Source organism: Rhea pennata, chromosome Z (genome assembly GCF_028389875.1).
Source record: "Rhea pennata isolate bPtePen1 chromosome Z, bPtePen1.pri, whole genome shotgun sequence".
NCBI lineage: Eukaryota > Metazoa > Chordata > Aves > Rheiformes > Rheidae > Rhea > Rhea pennata.
This window is the reverse complement of record NC_084702.1, coordinates 39,127,725-39,148,729: the sequence shown is the minus strand read 5'-3', so window position 1 is coordinate 39,148,729 and position 21,005 is coordinate 39,127,725. Positions and strand designations below refer to the sequence as shown.

Sequence of the window (21,005 nt, the reverse complement as noted above, 5' to 3'; positions counted from 1 at the left end):
GTAGGACTGACCTGTTGAAAAGCAGAATTGAAAAAAATATTTCTCCACAGAAACTGTTTGAGAAAGAGAAAATATGAATAAGAATATGGCAATGTGAACATGCTCCTGCAGTTGTACAGCAGGAGAGATCAGCATACATGCCATAGCATGAAAGGTCCTCTGGTTTATATACAGGAAGTTCCAGACAATTTTATAAAGTTAGCTATATTTGAAATGCAAATTTGTTTCTTTAAAGAAACCTCTTACCTTCGTAGCTGAATCAGGTTCTCAGACTCTCTGAAAAGACTTTAGCCTTTCTGTGCAAATTATTTTGTTTCCTCTGATATAATCTGAAATGCCAGGATCTTCACATTGAAAAATGCATTTGGAGCAGGTGGCTGAGAGAGGAATGGTGAGAGAGGATAACTTTTTGCTTTAATTATTTTTAGCTGGGAAAATGACTGGGTTTTGCTGTGCTGTGATTTTAGTAGGTTTGAGTGGAAAATAAAAACAGTCAGCATTATAGGAAGATAAGTTACAGGTATCAGTGAGAAGGTTTTTCAGTCACTCTGTAAATACATTCCTGATGATACGCTTGCATGTGTAGAGGAATCGTTTATAAGATGCATGGGAAAAGGGGATTTAGTATATGTGAATAAAGAGATTAACAGGTGAATATGTAGAATTGCAGTTTTGCACTACTTCATCTAGTCTGATTCAACATTGCATGAAAGGTGACTGATCAAAACGGCTTAATGAATGTGGCAGAAATTAAGCATTCAGACTTCTTCAGTTAACCAGCTCAGTTTCGTCAAGAATAGAGCTGTGTGCTTTTGCATAAAGAAGATTGATACTTCACAAATTCAAACTGGATTTTGAGGCTCAGGCTTTTAATATTGAGAACAAACAATCTCTTCCACAGTTCACCAAAGCAGGTGGGTGACTTTTCCTTTTAGTGCAAGAGTGAACATCCCTCTAAGCAGATGGTCTGATTCAGCTGCAAATGATGAGGACCATGCAGGAAATTACTAGGTAAAGCTGAATGACTAGTCACACAGGGGGTGGGGGGTGCATTTAGATTTATAAAATATTTACTTTGCTAAACATCATGCATCTCAAGGCCAAAGGTAGTGATGGAAATACAGTAGTTAATCTGCTATGTGCTGAAGAGTGAAAAGAAAACTATAGAGATACTGGAATGCTGTTCATAAGAGGAAAAGCAGAGGCAGAATATTTCCATTTTGCTTAAAACAGAGGTGCTATGGTAGTTGATACCTGCAGTGCTGGGCAGGGGCCAGTGAAGGGATTATGTGAGGCATTCTGAAATTTAGTTGTAACTTCCAGTTGTAACTTCCCTGACTCTAGGACCATATTATGGAAGATCAGCCTGAATGGGAAAGAGGATTGAGGGCATAGTAATAGCCTTGAATGTCATGTGTGTTCTGACAATTACCTGTTGCTGAAGTGAACAATACTTCATTTTTAGCCATTTATAGAAGTGAATTGCAGTGTTTAGAGAATATCAGGATGTCTGCAAAAGTGGATTTAATGCGTTAATATGTATTTTCTTTTTAAATCTGCAAAACAAGATGAAAGGCCATAAGTTTTACTGCTATAAAAATAAATTACACTCATTGTTATAATAAAACCCAAAAGTCCAGCTCAGTTTTGAATTGTGAACTCCCAAAGATTTCTCTCTCTCTCTTTTTTTTTAATACTTAACTGAACAAAGGTATGTATATTCTTTTACCTTAAGTCTAGTCTCCTTTATATCAGTAGAATCGTAGAATAATAAGGTTGGAAGGGACCTCTGGAGATCATCTAGTCCAACCCTCAGCATAGCCCCATATGGGGATTGAACCCACAACCTTGGCATTAGCAGCACCACGCTCTAACCAACCAAGCTAAACCTGCCCCCAAACTGGGAGTAAAACACATTGCTAGAAGACAATTTGACTTAACTGTAGTTTGTACTAATTGTTGGGTATGGGGTATGCAGTAATGCATCTAGGCTTCTCAGCTTCTGTCTTTGATCTCCGCATGGTCTGTATTAGAATGCTGACATCAAATGTGGGCTGTTTTGGGGTTTTTTTCTCAGTCAAGCTGCTGAGTGACTTTTCAACAGTCTTTATGTTCATCTGTATACCACAATGCTGTTATTTATGTATGCTGTTACTATATGAACAGTGATATGAAGATACATAGCATCAATCTGCATTACATTCACAGATCCTAACAACTGCCATGCTATAAATAAACCTGGCACATTTTCCTGCAGTTACTGTTGTACTGAATGAAACAAAGAACATAGTGAAATCAAGAAGCAGTCTGTAAGATATTACTACCTGGTGTAATTTTAATCCAGTATTGTATGGTAGAAAAGTCATGTGCCTAGGAAAGTATCAAATGGTTTCAGGCTGTTACTTGACATAATTGCTTGCTGTGGTCCGAAGGGAAATATTCTTAATATCATAAATATGTATCGTGAATATACCTTTTTAAGTATATGCAAATAGTTTTTGTGGTATTAATGGATTCTTTACATAATATTTCTCCCATAAAAGGAAATAGTAATTTATGTAAAGCTTCAGAAAACTTAAGGTTCATTTACAGGTTTTATGTTGAATATTTAGAAAATAACAGGAAATAAATCTAATGCCTCATATATCTTTTTTAAATTCTGTATTTAAGATTTAAGTTCTATATTTCATGGGAGAGAGACCTCTCTGCATTCCTAAAAGTGCTGAGAGCTTTATATAGATACAATTAGCAATTTTTTTTGAATCCAAATGAGATTATTAAGAAGTAAATATTCCCTCCTGTAAGCAGTCCTGAATTTGCTTTGCCATTTTGCAGTCACTTTTTTCTCAGGCAGGCCTTTGAGCTCTTCAGATTTGTCTGAGAGTTTTCTAGGATAGAATCTTGCTCATTTAAATAATGACAAGTCAGATGTGCTCTTATGGCCTGTTATTACATCTATATCATTTCTGGAAGTGTAATATATAGTGTGTCAATAAAAAAAAAAATCTGTCATTCCACCAGATCCAAACCTAACTGTCATCTATGTTTTAATCTTTTACTCTTTATGACAGTAAATGTAGAGACTGAAACAGTGCAAGTTGAACGTTATCCATGCTTAAATGCAAAACGTATTGGAGAGTGACAGTTCCATTTCATGTCAATTTTTGAAGTTACCGACTGTTTTCAAACATACAATAAATTACATGAAAAACATAAGGTTAAACAGAAATGGAATTTTTGGAGGTCCCATTTTGGATCCATATCTGAGTGTTTTTGTTAGAATTGTTGTAGCCTTGACAGCTGCAAAAACTGGAGATTGACTCCTTTTCTATTGTTTTCCATGCAAAGTGAACCAGCACAGAAGAGCTGGTACATGCCTGCCCACTAGGGAACGTGTGCATCCTTTGTTTGCCTGCCCACTTCTGCCTTCCCTTGTCAAAACAATCTCCATAAAACAGTAAGGCCAATGAAACGGTCTCTTTTTGCTGATAATATTCAGAAAAGTTCTGTTTAGAGGTAGGAAAAGCCCTGTTTTGTTAGTGATCTGGATTCACCAGTTGAAGGCTTTTTATCGCATTGATAAGTTCCTTACGGCACATGAAGAGAACTAAGAGGTTATTGGAGTTATAAATGTCATATACACAGTTCTGTGAATCAGAACAGTGACTAATAATTAGATAGTTCATTTCTATAGGTTGTTAGAGTTCTAGAGTAACAGGACAAGCCAAAGGCAAAATATATATAATTTTAATTTTGAAAATAAGAAAAAAATTGAAAGTAAGTTTATGAAAGAGGGCCAAGAAAGAATCATTACTAACTGGACATTATGATGCTATACCACATATGCACAGCAAAAACATTTTGCCAGAGATGCAAAATAATGGATGGAGAAACAAGAGGAATGAAGAAGTAACAATTGTAAATTTAGGAAAAATAAAATCAGGAGATTCAGGCAAGTCAAAGTAAGGTTTTATTTTTTAATGATGTTTGGAGGAATGTATATTTAATGAAGCAAGGTACAAGAAACTAACAAATGGATTTGAGGGCAAGGATGCAACTCCACATGGTTCTTTATGTAGCTAGTTGAATTATACCTCGATGTAGGCACTGTAGCTCTCAGTAAGTGCACTGATTTAAGGCTGTTAAACTATAAAACTCAAGAACTGAATGAATGGTTGGTTTTATTTGTTTTCCTTATCAAATCAAGGTAGCCTTTAAGATGACCTTTCCTTACCAAGTCAGGCTAACCTTTAAGATAACTTTTCTGTAAATGGTTTAGATGACACAGAGGACATATTGCCTGTTTTACAGTCTTAGAATCTGATATGCTGAATTGGTGGGATTTTGCTGTATTCCGTGTTTGGAAATTAATACTGAGTAGCTGACTTCTACAGAAGGCTTTGCTAGTTTTTATACACTACAACTTTATCACTTTTCCTTGTGCAGCTGGAGCAGATGAGGAAGCTAGATGGTAATTTGAGTAGAGGCTACGAAGTAAACATTTGCTGTAGCAGGTAGGCTGTGTTACAGGATTGCTAAAACTCAGGTTAATCATTTAGCAACAATTGTTAGATTGAGTGCTGGATTGCTCTAAGAAAATTCCGTTAATAATTATACTGACGCAATCAAAGCTAGTAATCCATAGTCAACCGCAAGACTAGCATGTTTTACTGTGAATAAGATACAGCCCCTTGAGCTACCTGGAAAAGAGAATGATAGATGACTTAAGCTGTGAGGAGCCTTTGGAGGTCCTCTGGCCGAATCTGCCACTCAAAGCAGAGCCAAATTCAAAGATAGATCCAAACTTGAAGTTAGAAGACAATGCTTAGGCTTTGTCCAGCCATGCTCTTCATATCTCCACAACTGTTGATCCCACAACTTCTCTAGCAACATGTTCCAGTATTTGACTACCTTTCCTATGAAGAATATTTTCCTCACATCTAACTGGAATTTCCATTGCTGCAACTTGTGCCCATTTCCCCTTATTCTTTTGCTGCACATCTCCAGGAAGAGTGGCTCTGTCTTCATGGTAACCACTCAGTGTGTTACTCAGTGCGTGTTACTGTGTTACTCAGTAAGTAGTTGTAGATCTCATTTAGGTCCCCTGGTAGTCGTCTTTGCAGCCAAACAAACCTTGCTCTCAGCTTGTCCTTTAGGTCATATATTCTAGCTCGCCAACCATTTCGGCAGATCTCTGCTGGACTTGCACCAGCTTGCAGTGCCTTTTTTGGAGAGGTACTGGGGAGCCTTAAACTAGACGCAGTGCCCCACATACAGGCAGGTGATGCTTTCTTTTCAAATTATATCTGATTTTTTCGTTTTATAGAATGGCTTGTTTTGGTGACATACTTTTCCCTTCTCCCCTTCATTTATCTGTTTATGATAGCATTTACTATATTCTAACATTTTTCAGACCACAGGATTGTTTTCTTTGGGGAATTTGTAAACTGTTGGTAGCTATAAATTAGACAGAAGTTAAAGATCAGGGAGCAAAGGTCAGTCAGTAGGCAATCCCTGGAGAATCAAAGAAGTTTTTTGTATCTAGGTGGGCAGAGGGTCTTGCATATGCATTCAGAAAGGCCATGTTCTTCAACAATGTTATTTCCAAACATAGGAACTGGCTAAATGAATGGCTTCTAAGAATGATGAGTATTTTGTAGTACATGAGCCAGGGATGGCATAAGGGAAATGTGAGACTAGGATATTAATCATCATTTGTATATGTTATTCAGATGCACACATGATTGCTTTTATTACTGAGTATTTATCATTTGGTCAAATCTTAGGTTAAATGTGATGATTTCATAAGTTTTTTTTTTTTTCTTTTTTAAGGACCAAATTGCTTCTTTGTGGTTGTTCAGTTCCCAAATGTTTGGAGTCTCAGTAAACACAGTTGGGTAATAAATAAAACAAGCAAGCAAAAACTGTATTTCAAGTAGACTTGATTTCTATTACAATTTTATTACGAGCTGTGCTAATAGGAGAACATTTCATAAAGAGGTATAGAAGAAACCATTAATTTTTATGCCACTTTATTAAGCAACTGTTTTTTTTCTTCTCTCTTTCATCATACTCAATAGAAGAAGCAGGAGGATAAAAGTAAACAGATCTATTTCATAATGGTTTTAAAGTCTAGCTTTTTGTTTAAGGATTAATTTTTCCTGTTTGCTCACTTGGTAGATACTTTAGATCCAGTGATCTGCTAGGCAGTAGAAACAGTTGCTGTATACGACTATGTAAGAAATTTCAGTACTTGAGCTGACTGTTTCCGCATCATAAAAATAGAAATGAATAAAAATAGAATGAAGTATTTAGAAAATAGCACCAACTTGAAAGATAGTTTTGTACATACTGATAGTAACAAGTTCTACTGTGGGAGGCATATAGATTTTCAATTTTTCTCTGCCTGGGTCAGTTGATTTCCTAAATTATTTTATTTTTTTAGTGGTAGGTGTGCATTTTTTCTTTTGTGGACACATCTCTGTAATGACTACTGAGCAGGGTACGTTGTGTGATTAGTGGTACAGATGTGACTACCAGCAGCTTGGTTAGCATTCCTTATCACCAGTGTCAGCAAAAGCATAGGCATTAAACTTGCCGTCAGTTGGACACAGTCTTGTTTCAAGTGGGGAGAAGAGAAATTAAGAAATCTGTCCTTTTAGAGTTTCATTCTGCATTCATTCTGCATTTTGGCATCTTTTCTCATAAATATCATTTTTCTTCATCAGATGCCCTGCCTTGGTTAGGTTTTGGAGTTTGGTTTGTTTTTTTTCTCATTTGATTCCCTGCCACAATTTGGTTTTGTTGTTGATTTTTGGTGTTTGACAGCCTAGCAATGAAAAGTAGAGAACCTCCACCCCTGCAACTCATGGCTGACTGGCTTTGGGGAGCGTGGGATCGAAATGTCCAGCACAGATCTGTTTCTGCAAAAACAGGGCAAAGGAACAGGTGTGCACTGTATGAACTAATTTGGAGATATTTTTCCTTACCGCCTGAATTCAGCCTCAATAGTTGTAACTGTACAGATTAATAATGAAAGATCAGGCAGTGTTCTTTGTGTAGCAGCAGGGGAAATCTACGTTTCAGTTTGACATTGCAAGATACAGATGTTGGTGTCTGTGTGGCGTTGTGGTTGTGCTGGCAGTTTATGGTATGACAATACATTGCAGTGGAGTGAGAGTTTGCATTTCATTTATCTGAGAGCATTTGTCCTTGGAAGGTTTGTTGTTTGAAACTGAGCGGCGTATTCTGAGTTGTACTTTAAGTAGCTATAGGTATAGATAGGTACTTGTAGGATTCTCTGAGGTATCTAGAAATTGACTTGTGAGTTCCGTGGACTTTTAAGAATGATCCTGTCAGGTCTTGATCCCTAAATGGTTGCATTTCACTTTGTTACAGGAATTAATAAAGCACTGGATCAGTGAATGCACAGACAAGCCTCCACTTGTTGAGCTCCATCCAGGTGTATAGAAAACTTTGGGCAGAAGCAGAAAATGCCGAAATTTTATTGTTTTTAAATTTTAAACTTCCATGAGATCTGTTTTGGCTCTTACTATGTCCTCTTTAGCAAACTCTTCTAGGAAGATAGTTCAGTTATTGAAAAAGAAAACTTTAGTTGAATATTAGCAAAAGTGAGTAAATGACACTGAATATTTGAACTAGTTATTCCAAGGGCTGTTTTTTCCCACTAACAAAAGAGAAGATGAATTAATTCTGATGCTCTTTCAGAAACATTTATATTAAAAATATTCACTGAGAAATAGTGGCTTAGACTTTATCTCAGAAACTACAAATAACTTGAAACTGTGAATCATTTTTAAAAGTTTCTCTCTGATTATGAGCAGCTGTGGAGAGAAATAGTTGACACTTTCCTGAAGAGATAAGAATAAAGAAATTGGCTCTGCTGTCTACATCCACAGCAAGACGTCTTCACCAAGCTCGCAGCCTTGTCCTAAAAGCTGAGAATTAGAGATTTAAAAATCCTTCATGCAAGACATTTTATAATTGTCCTGGATGTATATTTAAACTGAGTTTTACATTGTAACAATCAGTTGGTATTATAATCAATTGAAAGATGTGACTTATGGTTTTAGCTCCTGATCAGTTTATTATGGCTTGTTGTTAATTCATGCAATACCTTATGGGAAAAGAGGATAGGAGTATCTTGTGGTGAGGGTAGGAGAAACTTGACATTTTTATTTTCTCTGCACTTCAAAAATGTCATTAGCTAATTTTGAAATTTAGGTGGTTGGTGTTAATTTTCACCACAGGAAGGCCTGTCCTTCAGGATTCAAATTTGCATTCCCTCTTTCTTTCTTCTTGGATAATAATCCTGAAAATCACAAGCTACTACAGTGTTCCCTGCCAAAAGAAGGTCATGTGGATGGCCCCTCATAGTTGATCTGTACTGTTCTTGGCCTACTTAAAAGTATTACTTGATGCCAGTTCCAAGAAGCTGGACATTTAAATTCTGTAATTATCAATAGCTGGAAAAAACAATGTATTTAGCCTCTTATGCCTTGGCCAAAGGGTGGAACTACAGAGAGATCCAGGTTTTACAGAATCACAGAAGGGCTGAGGATGGAAGGGACCTCTAGAGATCATCTAGTTTTAGTCAGTGAATATATTTACAAAATTTAAAAATAACTAGGATCGTTAGTGCCTTGCTACATTATCAGTCAAGGTTCTGCATCCTAATAATGCCTCCTGATATAAAAGAAAATGTCAGTGTTACACATGGGATGTTTAACCAGAAGGAAAAACTTTACAGAAGAACAATTTTCTAACAGTATTGGGGGCCTAATTTTCCCCTTATGCTTTATATTTTACATTAATGAAAGCAAAGAAAACCCTATGATACTTTGGGAGATGGGTCTTTGTTTTGACAGACTTAGCAATTTATACTTCTGAATTCAGAGGCTATTGAAAACTGCTTAAATCAAAGGTTTTAAGAGGATTGTTCTGTTTTAGTAATCTTTTGTATAGAAATACTTTGCATAATGTATCACTTGTTTTGATCATTGGTTATGAATTGGAGAAGCCAGGAATAAGGACGACTAAAGGAAAACAAATAAGAGTTGAAGCAAAGTTTCCAAGAGGTAGATCTTGGAGGCCTGTTGTGAACTGACAGTAAGGGAGCAAGGAGGATCTAGGAGAGAAGATACTTTCAACCACTGATTTTTATGGCAGAAAGTCTGGACTAAAATCCTGGTAGTTCTAGTGTGTAGAATAAGATAGTGAACAGGGTGTGGCTCCTAAACATTGGGAGAAAAAATTAAAACTGGTGGGTTTATCTATTTTGTTCCTTGTGGAAAAGGAAAAAGAAATATTTTTTCAGTAGTGGGAATGGAAGAGACCAGCAGGGCCATCACCTAATTCCCCATAATCATAAGTAAATGTACAATAGACAGTTTGTGCAGTAGAGTAAACAAAGTGTATGTATACAGACTTACGTGTATATATGTATATTCATATATGTGTGTGTGTATATATATGTACAACCATGTATTTCATGCCAGAAAACTTATTCTTCATGATATGAAAACAACAAGACCTGTACTGAAAAACTAAAAGATAAAACTGTAATGGCAGCAAAAGAGATGAAGACTATCACCACTGTCCTAGGCATTTGAAGTAACAAGGTATCTGGTAAAGAAAACTATCAGTTTATTCTTATGCATGTGATAGTTTGATACTGAAAAAAGAACAAACTGTCTAAACATAAGAGAATTTAGTGCCTTTGGCATCACTCCTGCTTTTTTCCTATATCCTGTCTATAGCTGTGGCACTCCTTGGTGCCTCAGAGCAAATTCTTTAAAAAGAGAAAAACAGAAACTCAATTACGCATGACAGTGGTGGGGGGAAATTCCATCTTGTATCTCAGGGCAACTAGTGGAAGGGACAACAGTAATGCATATAAATATATAGCATAAAAGAGCGTTTCAGTTTTCTTTCAACCTTACACTGAGAGAGATACCAAAGGGCACCTACCGTGTGTCCAGGTCGCAGTGTGTAGCATACCGATTGACATTGCAAAGAGCAGAGACTAGAAATACAACCAAACATTATGAACTATTTTCAAAGTCAGTGTAAGATCACTCACAAACCTTTCTATCAACTCTCTTCTGCTGTGGCTTGCTTTACGTTCTATACAAAATATGTCCCGTCTACATTTTGACTGCCAGGTCTCTACCTTGTTCTTGTAATTGATTTCTCTTTTCCTGTCATGCTGTATTGTCATCTTGTCTCTACTGTATGGGCAGATATCAGTTCCTTGTTTTTGCTACATGTATCTTGAACTTCCTCTTTTTTTTTTTTTTTTTTTGCTTTGGCATGTTAAAGTTTTGCCATGCATTCCCTAGGGCACCCTGTCTCCATGCTTTTCCTCTTGCATCCAAGCCAGAAACTTTTCTGTTGTATATTCTGTGTCCTGTGCCCACAGCTAAGCTTTTGTTTTTGTGTGAAGACATTCTTTTTGCAGGATTGGTCATAAAACAATCAGATATCTTTGTCTTTTTTCTTTTTACTTTAGATAAAACACTCAATTTTAATGGCTAGTTATTTTTATCACCAGTGCTATTTGTTAGGGAGCTTGGTGCTGCTGGCTTGCTGCACAGTTTGTGTGTTCTTAAGTCTGGACAAAAGTCTACATTATTTGGGTTGCATTTGCTTGTTTTGAAGGAATAACCTTGAAAATGAAAAGATTTGTACAGCATTACTGTTGAGTATGCATGGACACCTGGTAGATACAGAGGAACCTGATGTAGCCCTGAAATGGTCAACAGCTGAAATATGTGGGCTTTATATTTAATATCACAGCAGCTGTTACTGCATTCCAGCAAGGGTAGCAAATGGAGGCAAACGAGTGAAATACCAAATTTAGTTTATGACTCTACTCTGCGTGACTGTCATTTTCTCTGTTAAATATCCAATATATTTTAATATATGCCTCTGTAAGAGCAGTCATCAGAAATATATGGAAAGAGGTTAAAATCTTAATTTTTTTCATATTAAAGCTGCACTGTTAATTAAAAAAACATATATAGGGTTGAGGAAGAGTGCTTTTAAGAAGGCTTTTAAAGTTTCTAAACCAGCTACAGTAAGTATCATGTGATGCAGAGGGTGGCTGTGGGAAGCACAGGCATGTAAAACCAGAATAACTTGTTGGCACAAAACATTCAAGTGGGACTGCGAAACTCTATGCGCACATTCCTGTTGGAAATAGCATCCTTCATTGCCACACTAACTAACCTTGACCTGCAGGTACTGTTTTTGGCAATTCCTTTTACCTCTTGATCAAAAAGTTTTATTTTCTTTTTTCATGGTTGGTTTGGGGTTTTTTTGCAACTGAGAAGTGCCTTTTTTTCTGTTGGTCAAATTTTGGGACATTTTCGTACGCTAATGAAATAGTAAATTAAGGAACATACATAACAAATACAGTGTGTGAGATGTAAACATGACAATGACTTGTCCAGGATTTTATTTAATAAGAAAGGTGTTTCCAATGTTGCTTGATAGTGTTTTTTTTCCTTGTTCTCTGCTGCTGAATGTGTGTTCCCTTTCAGTATGAATACGCAGATCAAGTGTACTGTATATTCCAAAAATTGCTTGACTAACCAGATTATCCGTTGCTGCTGAGTGACTTACAGCCCCAGAGCTGACTTCCAAATCTAGTCAGCCTGCTCATGCAATACTTGCCATGTGTTAGGCTTGACTTCAGACTGTTTTTTTTTTTTTTTTTTTGAAGATCTTCTGATATGAAGCAAGCACAATCAAGCACATGGCTTGGCTTATTAACATTCTTACATTGGTTGGTTATATAGTTAGTAAAGATCATGGTCAACGTGAATTTAGTATCATCTACTGTGCCTATTAAGAGAAATGTAGGCAAAAGTTATTTACCTTTATGAACATATACTTTGTATTCATTGAAAACTTCAAATCAATTTTTCTAGTCAAAATTGATATTCATATATAAATCTCCCTTTTCAAAAATAGGGTGCCAAATTAAATATTTGCTCCTCAAATGAGGAGCATATGTACTTGAATCAAATAAAGACAGATGTATGTGGAAGAAGTGAGTACTCTACAGGGCTTTTGCTTTTCTAAGAGTGTTGAACCAGAGGGTAGGGTGGCAAGTTATGAATTACAGTTCAGAGTCTAGGCCCACTGTAATTCAAAATAGATTCATGTCTGGGAGAGAAGGGTGGTGCTACCAGTGTCCTGCCTTTTCAGCCAGTATTGGGAAGGAGGGAAGCTGGAAGGAAAGCTTGGGTTTGCCTCCTGACATTTTTTTTTGTATTGTGATCAGATGTTTGTCTAACTGAAGTTCAAACACAGCTATTGCTTTTAAGACAGGAAATAAGGCAGGGAACTCTTAGGCTGCTGTGGTGGATGGAAAAGTGAGGAGTCCTTCTGACTTTATTCTGTGATGGAAGATCATAGCTAAACAGTAAAAATCACTGTATGTCCCATGAGCTATTAAGAGTGTTACCTGAAATATTACCGTGGAAAACATTCATTGATGAATCTGGTTTCTTCTGATATGTTTTTATCCTTTTGAAAAGTAATATTTCTTTTTTCTGCATTCCTTATTTCCCTTAACTGTGTTGTATTCCTTTTCTCCTTCTGCACATAGCTGTCTGCCCTCTGGGTTTTCCTTCTTTGATACTCCTTGCCTAAGCCATCTGCTCTTTCCAGTCTTTGACTTGATAAACTCTGTGGCTGCCTTGGTCTCTGCTCACTCTTGCCATCAGCCAGCTTAGCAGTCAGAGTCTCGCTGTCTGAAGTTCAAGAGTGAAAGCTGTCAGAGCTGTCTGCTCTAGCATGCCTCTTACAAACTTTATCAGCTTCTGAAAAGCCAGCACATGAAGAAGCACTTGCAATTGCAAAGAGTAGCTAATTTTCTGAAGTGACTGTTTGGGAACTGCTGCATTTTTGGAGCAATTTTTACATTCCAAGGACTTTATTTGTGCTTTTTAAAAGTTGAGTTTAACATGCCTTTTACCTAGGAAAGCTCTTAAGCACTTCAGTACAGATTAGAATCAAAGCATGGAGTCTTCAGGGATAAAAAAAAAAAAAAAAAAAAAAAAAAACTCTTTGAAAAGATGACTTACTCTATCAGACGGTGATTAAGAAGAAGCTACAAATCATGGTGGCAGTTAGAAAAATCAGCTTGCTTTATTTGTATCTGAAGAAAGTAAAGTCCGTGTTCTACCACTCACTTTTTAAATCTTTTCTTTATGTATTTAATACACTGAAAATTATAACTGCTCTGCTAGTACCAAATGTTTATGACTCCGTTTCTGCTTTTTATATACTTCAGGAGTTGTTCTGACACTAGCTCTTGCAGTTTATCACAGTTTGAGCTTTACCTTACTGAAGTCATGTATTTGTACATGAAGTCATGTATTTTTATATCTGTGGGGTTTTTTTTATTATTATTTCTAGCCTTTATCCTTCCTGAAAACAAATATAGCCCTGAAAAGTCCCAGAAAAAAGAGAGTGCCAGAAGATACCACAATTCAGTAATTTTCTAATCTTTCGATTTTTCAGGCACTCTCACAGTTTTGGAAGGGCATGACTCATGGTCACAAATACTTGGAAATTCGTGTTGTCAATCCCACTTGGTTTCAAGTTGCTTCCCTCTGAGGGAACGATGCTCACTCTCTCACTCCACGAGTGTGACTGAGCATGAAGTTCTTAGCATGTGCGCAGACTTGTAGCTTTAGCTTTAACCCACAGTTTATACAGAGGCAAACACACTTGTCCACACAGGAAGCCAGACAGGAAATCAGTTGCCACATTTCTCAAAACTCTGTGATACAGTCTTTTAAATCATGCATAAAGTGCTCAGTTGGTGCTGGATTTTTTTCTCCTGTTCCTCTGTATGTATTCTTTGTATCCTTACCCAGAAATCCCTTTCATTTTTGGATCTTGCACTCCACAGTGAGCAAGCTTACTCGCTAGATATTAGTGACAATTAGTACCTGGTGTGATGAGTAGTACATGCTATGTCAGTCATTAAAATGAGCTCCGTCTCACATTGCAATGTTATCTTTAATGGCTTCACAGTCAAATTTCCTCTTCAGCCAAGGCTGTTTTATTAAAGCATCATGAGCATATACACCAGAAGTGGAACCTGCATCAAAAAAATTAACTCTCGAGTTGTCCATAGAATTTAACATGGTGTACTGGAAGTTTTTACTGGATGCTTTTCTTCAGGTATGTCTTTACTACAAGCCTAAAGATACTCAATGACAATTTTATCAATATACATTAGATTGAATACACAAACTTGACTGTACTATTGAGTGTACCAGTGATTGTTACCTTGTGGAGGAGGAGAAAAAAAAAATCATTCTGCCTTGGTTTGGGGTACTGAGATCATCTGATTCAATTTTTTTTTCAAATACATCCAATTTAGTTTAAATGTAGTTGAGAAATAGGATATTTGGCAATAGTCATTTGCCACAGTAGGTAGGGAAGTGTACTGGCTTTCATGTCAGGAAAAATGATCATCACAGCCATAAACAAAAGCCGCCTTCTGTTTTTTTTACCAGTCTCCTTCTGAGAGCTTATTAATCCAGAACTCCTAGTTTTCACTGAAAGTGTACACATTCTACGCAGTTAAAGATTTGAGGAGAACATTTCTAAGGTAAATATTCTGAGGAAAATGTATCGAGAAAGGTGTATGTCCCATATTGATTTATTTTATTGTAGATAATACAAAACTAATATTAAACATTTGCTGTTTGCAAAAAAAACCCAAACATCATAATTAATAAGCCTCTAGTAACTAAACTGTAAATAAATGAGAAGCCTTGTCAGAGGCCCCTGATATCCCTAAAGTCCCATCAATTTCTGAGTGATGGAGGGACGATTCCTCCCTGAGAGCATTTCGCCTGAGACTGCTTTCCTCTGCAGAGGGATGGCTCCACTGAACATAATCATGGCAGTGAACCAGAAATATTTATGTACATTAATTGGACAGGAAATGACATCCCATTGATTTCAAAGGGGTATACAGCAATGTAATTTCTAAAAGTGAAATGTTAAACTGCATAGAAAACAAATAGGAGTTATGGAAAGGAATCATGAGAAAAACTATCCATGAGATGTTTAAAATTAGTTGGATTATCTGCCCAAATTCTGAGGCTTCTGCTGGTCACTGGAAACGGTATTATTTCAGGATGGAAACTGTCGGTGAAATGCATGTACTCAAAGATTTGTATATATTGATCATCTACTGTAACCCCTCCTAAGTGGTGACTACATGTGAGCAGCACCTATGACAATCAGACTTTTAATTACTTGTCTGAATGTGGATTTACATGCTCATTTTTAGGCACTTGCATTTGAAATTTTAGTCAGAGCTTTTAAACTGGATGCATGATTATTCTCACCTTCAGAACCGGGGATTAGTGAAGCATACAGCTGATAGCAGCCCCTCTCTGTTATCTTATGATCTGCTAATCAGACATTTCAAATACAGGCGATTCTCCTATTCTTGATATTTGCAAGCACTGGTTAATATTTTAACCCCTTCCTAACAAGTGCCCTGCCCTATCAAGTTACAGAACCTTTCTTCTCCCTCCTTTTCTGCTAATTGTTTCAGTTGTCAGTTAGCAATAACGGCTATTGGTGTTACATTGCTTGCTCAGCAATGCAATTTCCTTTAAGCACTTTTTTCAAGGAAGTGAAACCACTGCAATATATTTTTGCATTTTGAGGTGCCAAAGTAAAATGAAGCACTTCAGACAGACGAGAAAGGTAGTTGAGAAAAGCTGCTGTTATGGAGAGAGGAGAAAAAACACCTTAGCTTTGTGACAGGTTCCAGCAATGTTTCAAAGTGAACGATAAAGTATGTGCTAGATTTAGCTGAACAAGCAAGCAGCAGGCTTCACCTAGGATATTTTGCATCTGTACGTGAAACGTGTTTCTGCTGTCAGCATTAGTAATTGCAGTTCCTTTTGACAAGCAAGTAAGTAATAATTTTACTTTTTTTAAGGAAACACTTTTGTTGGGGTTCTAGAAGCTTGGTGCTTTAATTCAGTTTTATGGAAGCAATTGGCTGTAAAATAACTTTGTAGTTCTTCTTTGTTATCAGCAATGAGGAAAAAATCTGCTTGTAATAAAATATGAACAATCTGTAAATGTGTTTTTTTGGATTGATTGACAGGTATGAAGTTCATGGATTTAACAATTGCATTAGAACACATGTAATAATACAAAGTAAATGAAGCTGACGCATGTTGTATTGCTAAGTAGAGAGAAAACAGGCCATGCTGCATAGTGTCAAACAATTTTAGAAATGCCATCAAGAGTTTGATACCTTTTGTAAGTGTGCAACTCCTGTTTTGCTTTGCAATGATAATTCTCTGCAGAGCTCCGCTTCGTTGAATCTTAAATCATATAATGCAACTTATTTTAGCATTGAAAAACTGTCATATTTTTGTGCTGGGAAAATGTCAAATTTGGGATTCCTTAAAATTGGTACTTTGTGTATTGCTATGTGGAAATTGTTAGCATGAATTTGGGGTTTTTTTGTGACTTGTGGGAGGCAGGTTGTACAGATTCCAGTTCAATTATAAAGCATTTTATAATAAGAGTACCTACGCATAATGGAAAATTTTACAGTATATGTGTATGTGTGTATGTGAACGTATATTTATATATATATATATATATATATATTATATATGTGTGTGTGTGCATATATACACACACAGAGTATTGTGTTTTGTTCACAACTTCATGGAAGATACTTCAAAACACAGTGACTGCTCTTATGAGACTACAGATACCTGTAAATTTTTGTGAAATGTCAGAAAGGAGATACCATGAGAGATTAGTAAATTGGAAGGCTTTAAGAAATAAAAGAACAATTGATATTCCTGCTGGGGGTAGGCAGTGGAGGGAAGGGAGCAGAAAATAATTGGAAGCTTTTAAGTTTTGGGGTTCTAGGGTTTTTTTAATATTAAACAGACATAACTCATACGGCTAATATTAATGTGTAGATCTTTGTAAAACAAACTATTGAGTTCTAGTGTTTGACTGCTGTTTGAAATATTCTGATTTTGGTTTATTTGAATAATTTGAATAATTTATTTGAACAATATTTGAATAATATTTTGAATAGTTTGAATAATATCAAATAATTTATATGAATAATAAGAGTTTTGTATTTGAAAACTAAAATGTTGAATCAAATATCTTTGGTTCAGACTGCTTGCTTAGCATTTTTAACTTCTTCCCAGATCAGTGTGGTTTAGAAACGTGTCTGTCTTGTGATCTTGAGTGCTATCCCTAAAATAGTCGACAGTGTGTTCTTTGGTTTTTGAATGTCCACATGTAACAAAAAATTTTAAAAGATAGGCTATTTTTAAAAATATGCTCAAACAATTAATGCTGAAAAAATACACGGAATACACGGAAAAAATAAAGGACTTAAGAGAGAATCCTTTTTGAAAATTTGCCAGATTACAGAAAAGAAGCATATTAAACAATTTCTCCAAGGTACTGCTGAGGGCAAAGTGTAGGTTTGTATCTCACTCATCCTTCAGGACAAGTTTCTATTTGCTGGCAACCTGGAGACACCCTGGGTTTTAAGACACCCAGTTGCCCGAATACAAACAGCTAATAAGAAACTTTCTCCAAATTCAGGGATTTAACTGTATGACATCTGCTCAGGTTGTTTTCATTAAAAGAGAAAAAAAAAAATGTTTCCAGCTCCTGTGGTTGCAAAGAAAACCTTCCATTTGTGAAATAAATATAAACAGATGAAGGGTTCCCTTCAGCCTGTTTGAGACCCTGAGAAAGCTGCAGCTTAAAGGTAGCCATCTCCCAGACCATTCAATATGGACATTTTTAGTTCGCAGGTGACCTATTGGAAAAGGTTATGAGAACATGCTTCCTACATACTTCATACATACATTACTTACATACCTGTAAGTAATTGTCACTGATAATAGAACATAGGTGGTAAAATTTTACAAAACAAGTTTCTGAAAGAATGCTTGAGGGTTTTTTAGTATTTGTGTACCTTACAACAACTGGAATCAGTTATTGGGTATATTGATGCAAACTAGTGTAGTTTTGGAGGTGGAAACTCGCTCTACAATTTACTTTCTTGATTTGAAAATGATTCCTTAATGAGGTCATGCTAACAACTGTAATGGCATCCCCCAGACTATTCATTTTTGGCTACCTCTCCTTTAAGTATAGGATATAGAAGGGTTTATATATACTACTTCTGCTCTGGAAACTAGAGTGTCTTCAGACTGCATCCAGAGAATCTCAGTATTATATGCTGACAAAGCATTGGCTCACTCTCGCTGTATATGTGTATATGTACATACACGTGGGATCTGAATTCACTGATCCTAAACAGTATTGTTTAGAACGAAAAGACAATGGTTTATTTACTGAATTACTATTTCCAGTCGAGTAACACTGGCAATTGCCATGACACTAGGATAGTCATGGTTGCTCAGTTCCTTTAGTTTTCAGCTGTTAGCTATTCCCATGGAAAATATTTAAAGGATTTTGCCAAGTTAGCTGGTTTCAGATTTCATTATGAATATGAAAATCAGATCAAACTTAAATGTTGTCTGATCAGTTAGGGCAATTTTATTGTCTAAGATAGAAATCCCATTAATCCATATGTATTTATTTTAATCTGTTTTTTGAGCATCTTCTGGGTTTTTTTTTATTATTATTTTATTTTTTGTTCTCACAAGCTTAAAACAGTCCAAAAGAATATAAACCTAAAGACAACAATTTTTTAGCCTTAGAAGAGACAGGTTTTTTTCTGAAGCTATATACAGTAAGTTTACATTGTTTTTGTGGAAATTACTAGGAGTCAGATGAACGTATAGACATGGAAATACTCCTTGTCTTACTCTGTCGTATGTCTGTGATGAAGTATTGACTGCATGCATTTTTCCCCCCCTAGTGGCCACAGATGTCTTCAATTCCAAAAGTTTGGCCATTCAGGTCCAGAAGAAGATCCTTGGAAAAATGGTGTCCAAATCAATAGCAACTACTTTGATAGATGACACAAGCAGTGATGTTTTAGATGAGCTCTACCAAGTGACAAAGGAATACACACAAAACAAGAAGGAAGCAGAGAAGATCATTAAAAACCTCATTAAAATAGTGCTCAAATTGGCAATTCTCTACAGAAACAACCAATTTAATCAGGATGAAATAGCGTTGATGGAAAAATTCAAAAAGAAAGTTCATCAGCTGGCTAAGACCGTGGTCAGTTTCCATCAGGTGGATTATACCTTTGACAGGAATTTTTTGTCCAAACTGTTAAATGACTGTAGAGAGCTACTTCATCAAATCATTCAGCGTCACCTAACTGCAAAATCACATGGACGGGTCAACAATGTGTTTGATCACTTCTCTGATTGTGAATTTTTGGCTGCCTTGTACAATCCCTTTGGACCTTATAAACTCCATTTGCAGAAACTTTGTGATGGTGTCAACAAAATGCTAGATGAGGGGAACATATAAGTACTTGGATTAAAGTTCATGTATTATTTGTAGATGGAACACTGCTGATTTATGAAGGAATAAGGGAGCCAGCAAAAGTGGAGTTTTTCTTGTTTGTTTTCTTTTCTGCTTTTTTTTTTTTTTTTGAGTATTTCAGAAAGATCTTTATTAAATTGATTCCTTATCATCAACTGTCTATTGCTATTCACGGTCCACCTGGAAGAAAGACTGCACATGAAACTGCCTTACTGTGCGTGCCTTGCCTATGGAAACAGCTGGATAAAGAAAATAAAACAGAACTGTCCAAGCATAGCAAGACTCTCTCAAGATAGCTGCACAAAATAATGTGTTGCCAGACAATCCAAATCTTGTCTCTTCCATTTATAGAAATATTTCTAAACTATCAGTCTATATTGTTGGTAACAGACTATCATGGTGATGGTACACTCTATAATTTCTTTGATGTACTTGTAAAATATATATGATTCATTTATAGTCTTTTATGCTCTCTGCACAGATTACAGTTTCCTAGTGCTGCCTTTATGAACCATTCAGTTTTTGAATACTCAGATCAGTAATGCTGTCCCATAAAGTCTGAACTGGCTTGTTCATCTGTGGGCCAGTGATGAAAACTGTTTGTCTGCCTACCAAGTGATCCTTACAGATTCACGCAGATGCCTTTTGCCTCCGATCATTTCAGGAATGCTAACCTACAGTAAACAGCCAGACTGGGAAAAAGTATTTCCTAGAAAACATCTGCGGTACATAATTTTAAACTCTGCAAATAAAATTGAAAGGTAAAACATAATGACTTATCTATGCAATTTAGTATAATATTTTTCTAGTATGTCTTTATTGTTTTGAAAAGGTGTGGGTCAGTGTGTTTTATACATTTGGCTAATGTGTATGATGATGTGAATTCAGAAAGCTTAGGCATCTAAAAATAAATTCCAAGACAGTTTGCTTTGTGTATAATGAATCTAGAAACAGAAATTAATTTTGGCATTGGGTTACATGCTATTTAACAGAAAAGTGTCATCTTGAATCACTTCCCCCCCCACCTTCTCTCCTCCTACCGCTCACCCTTCTTTCTCTCCATCTTCTCTCTGCCTTGCCCTCAAGGAAAAATATGTGACTTTCTTGACACTGTAATATGCTTAAAAGCATGATGTTAATACATTTCAAGCATCCGAAGACTTTTTGTTCAGAAGCATATAAAGAATTTGCAGTTTATTTAATTGCCAATGGTTTTGCTGTTTGCTGTGTCTTTTTGTTTTAATGAGTAAACCAAAGAATATTTGCACTCCAAACTTCTCAAGTTTTTTTTTCTTCCTGTTGCTTTTAAATTATAAAGAGAAAACCTGGCCTGTGTTGGCAACCAAAGGAGTATAGCCTCTGTCAGATGTATTCAGCGTTACCTGTGACTTTCCTAGAGTCAAAGTTCAGTTTTATTCATATTCATTCAGTCGCTAGGTTCTGAATATTCCAAGAAAGGAACCAGAAAT

General features: G+C 36.2%; 1 protein-coding gene across 4 annotated transcripts in view; it reads left to right on the top strand.

The window, feature by feature from the left end:
* TNFAIP8 (TNF alpha induced protein 8) overlaps positions 1–20,799 on the top strand; it is a 65,553-nt gene extending 44,754 nt beyond the window's left edge. For 3 of the 4 annotated variants that reach the window (XM_062599124.1, XM_062599125.1, XM_062599123.1), the window contains one exon: positions 18,956–20,799. In XM_062599124.1, coding sequence (XP_062455108.1) covers positions 18,956–19,521 — 566 coding nt within the window. In that variant the 3' untranslated portion in view covers positions 19,522–20,799. Of the gene's footprint in view, positions 1–15,900; positions 15,983–18,955 lie in introns of those variants that run through there. The other variant, XM_062599126.1, reaches the window with a different exon arrangement.
* Positions 20,800–21,005: the final 206 nt, after the last annotated feature.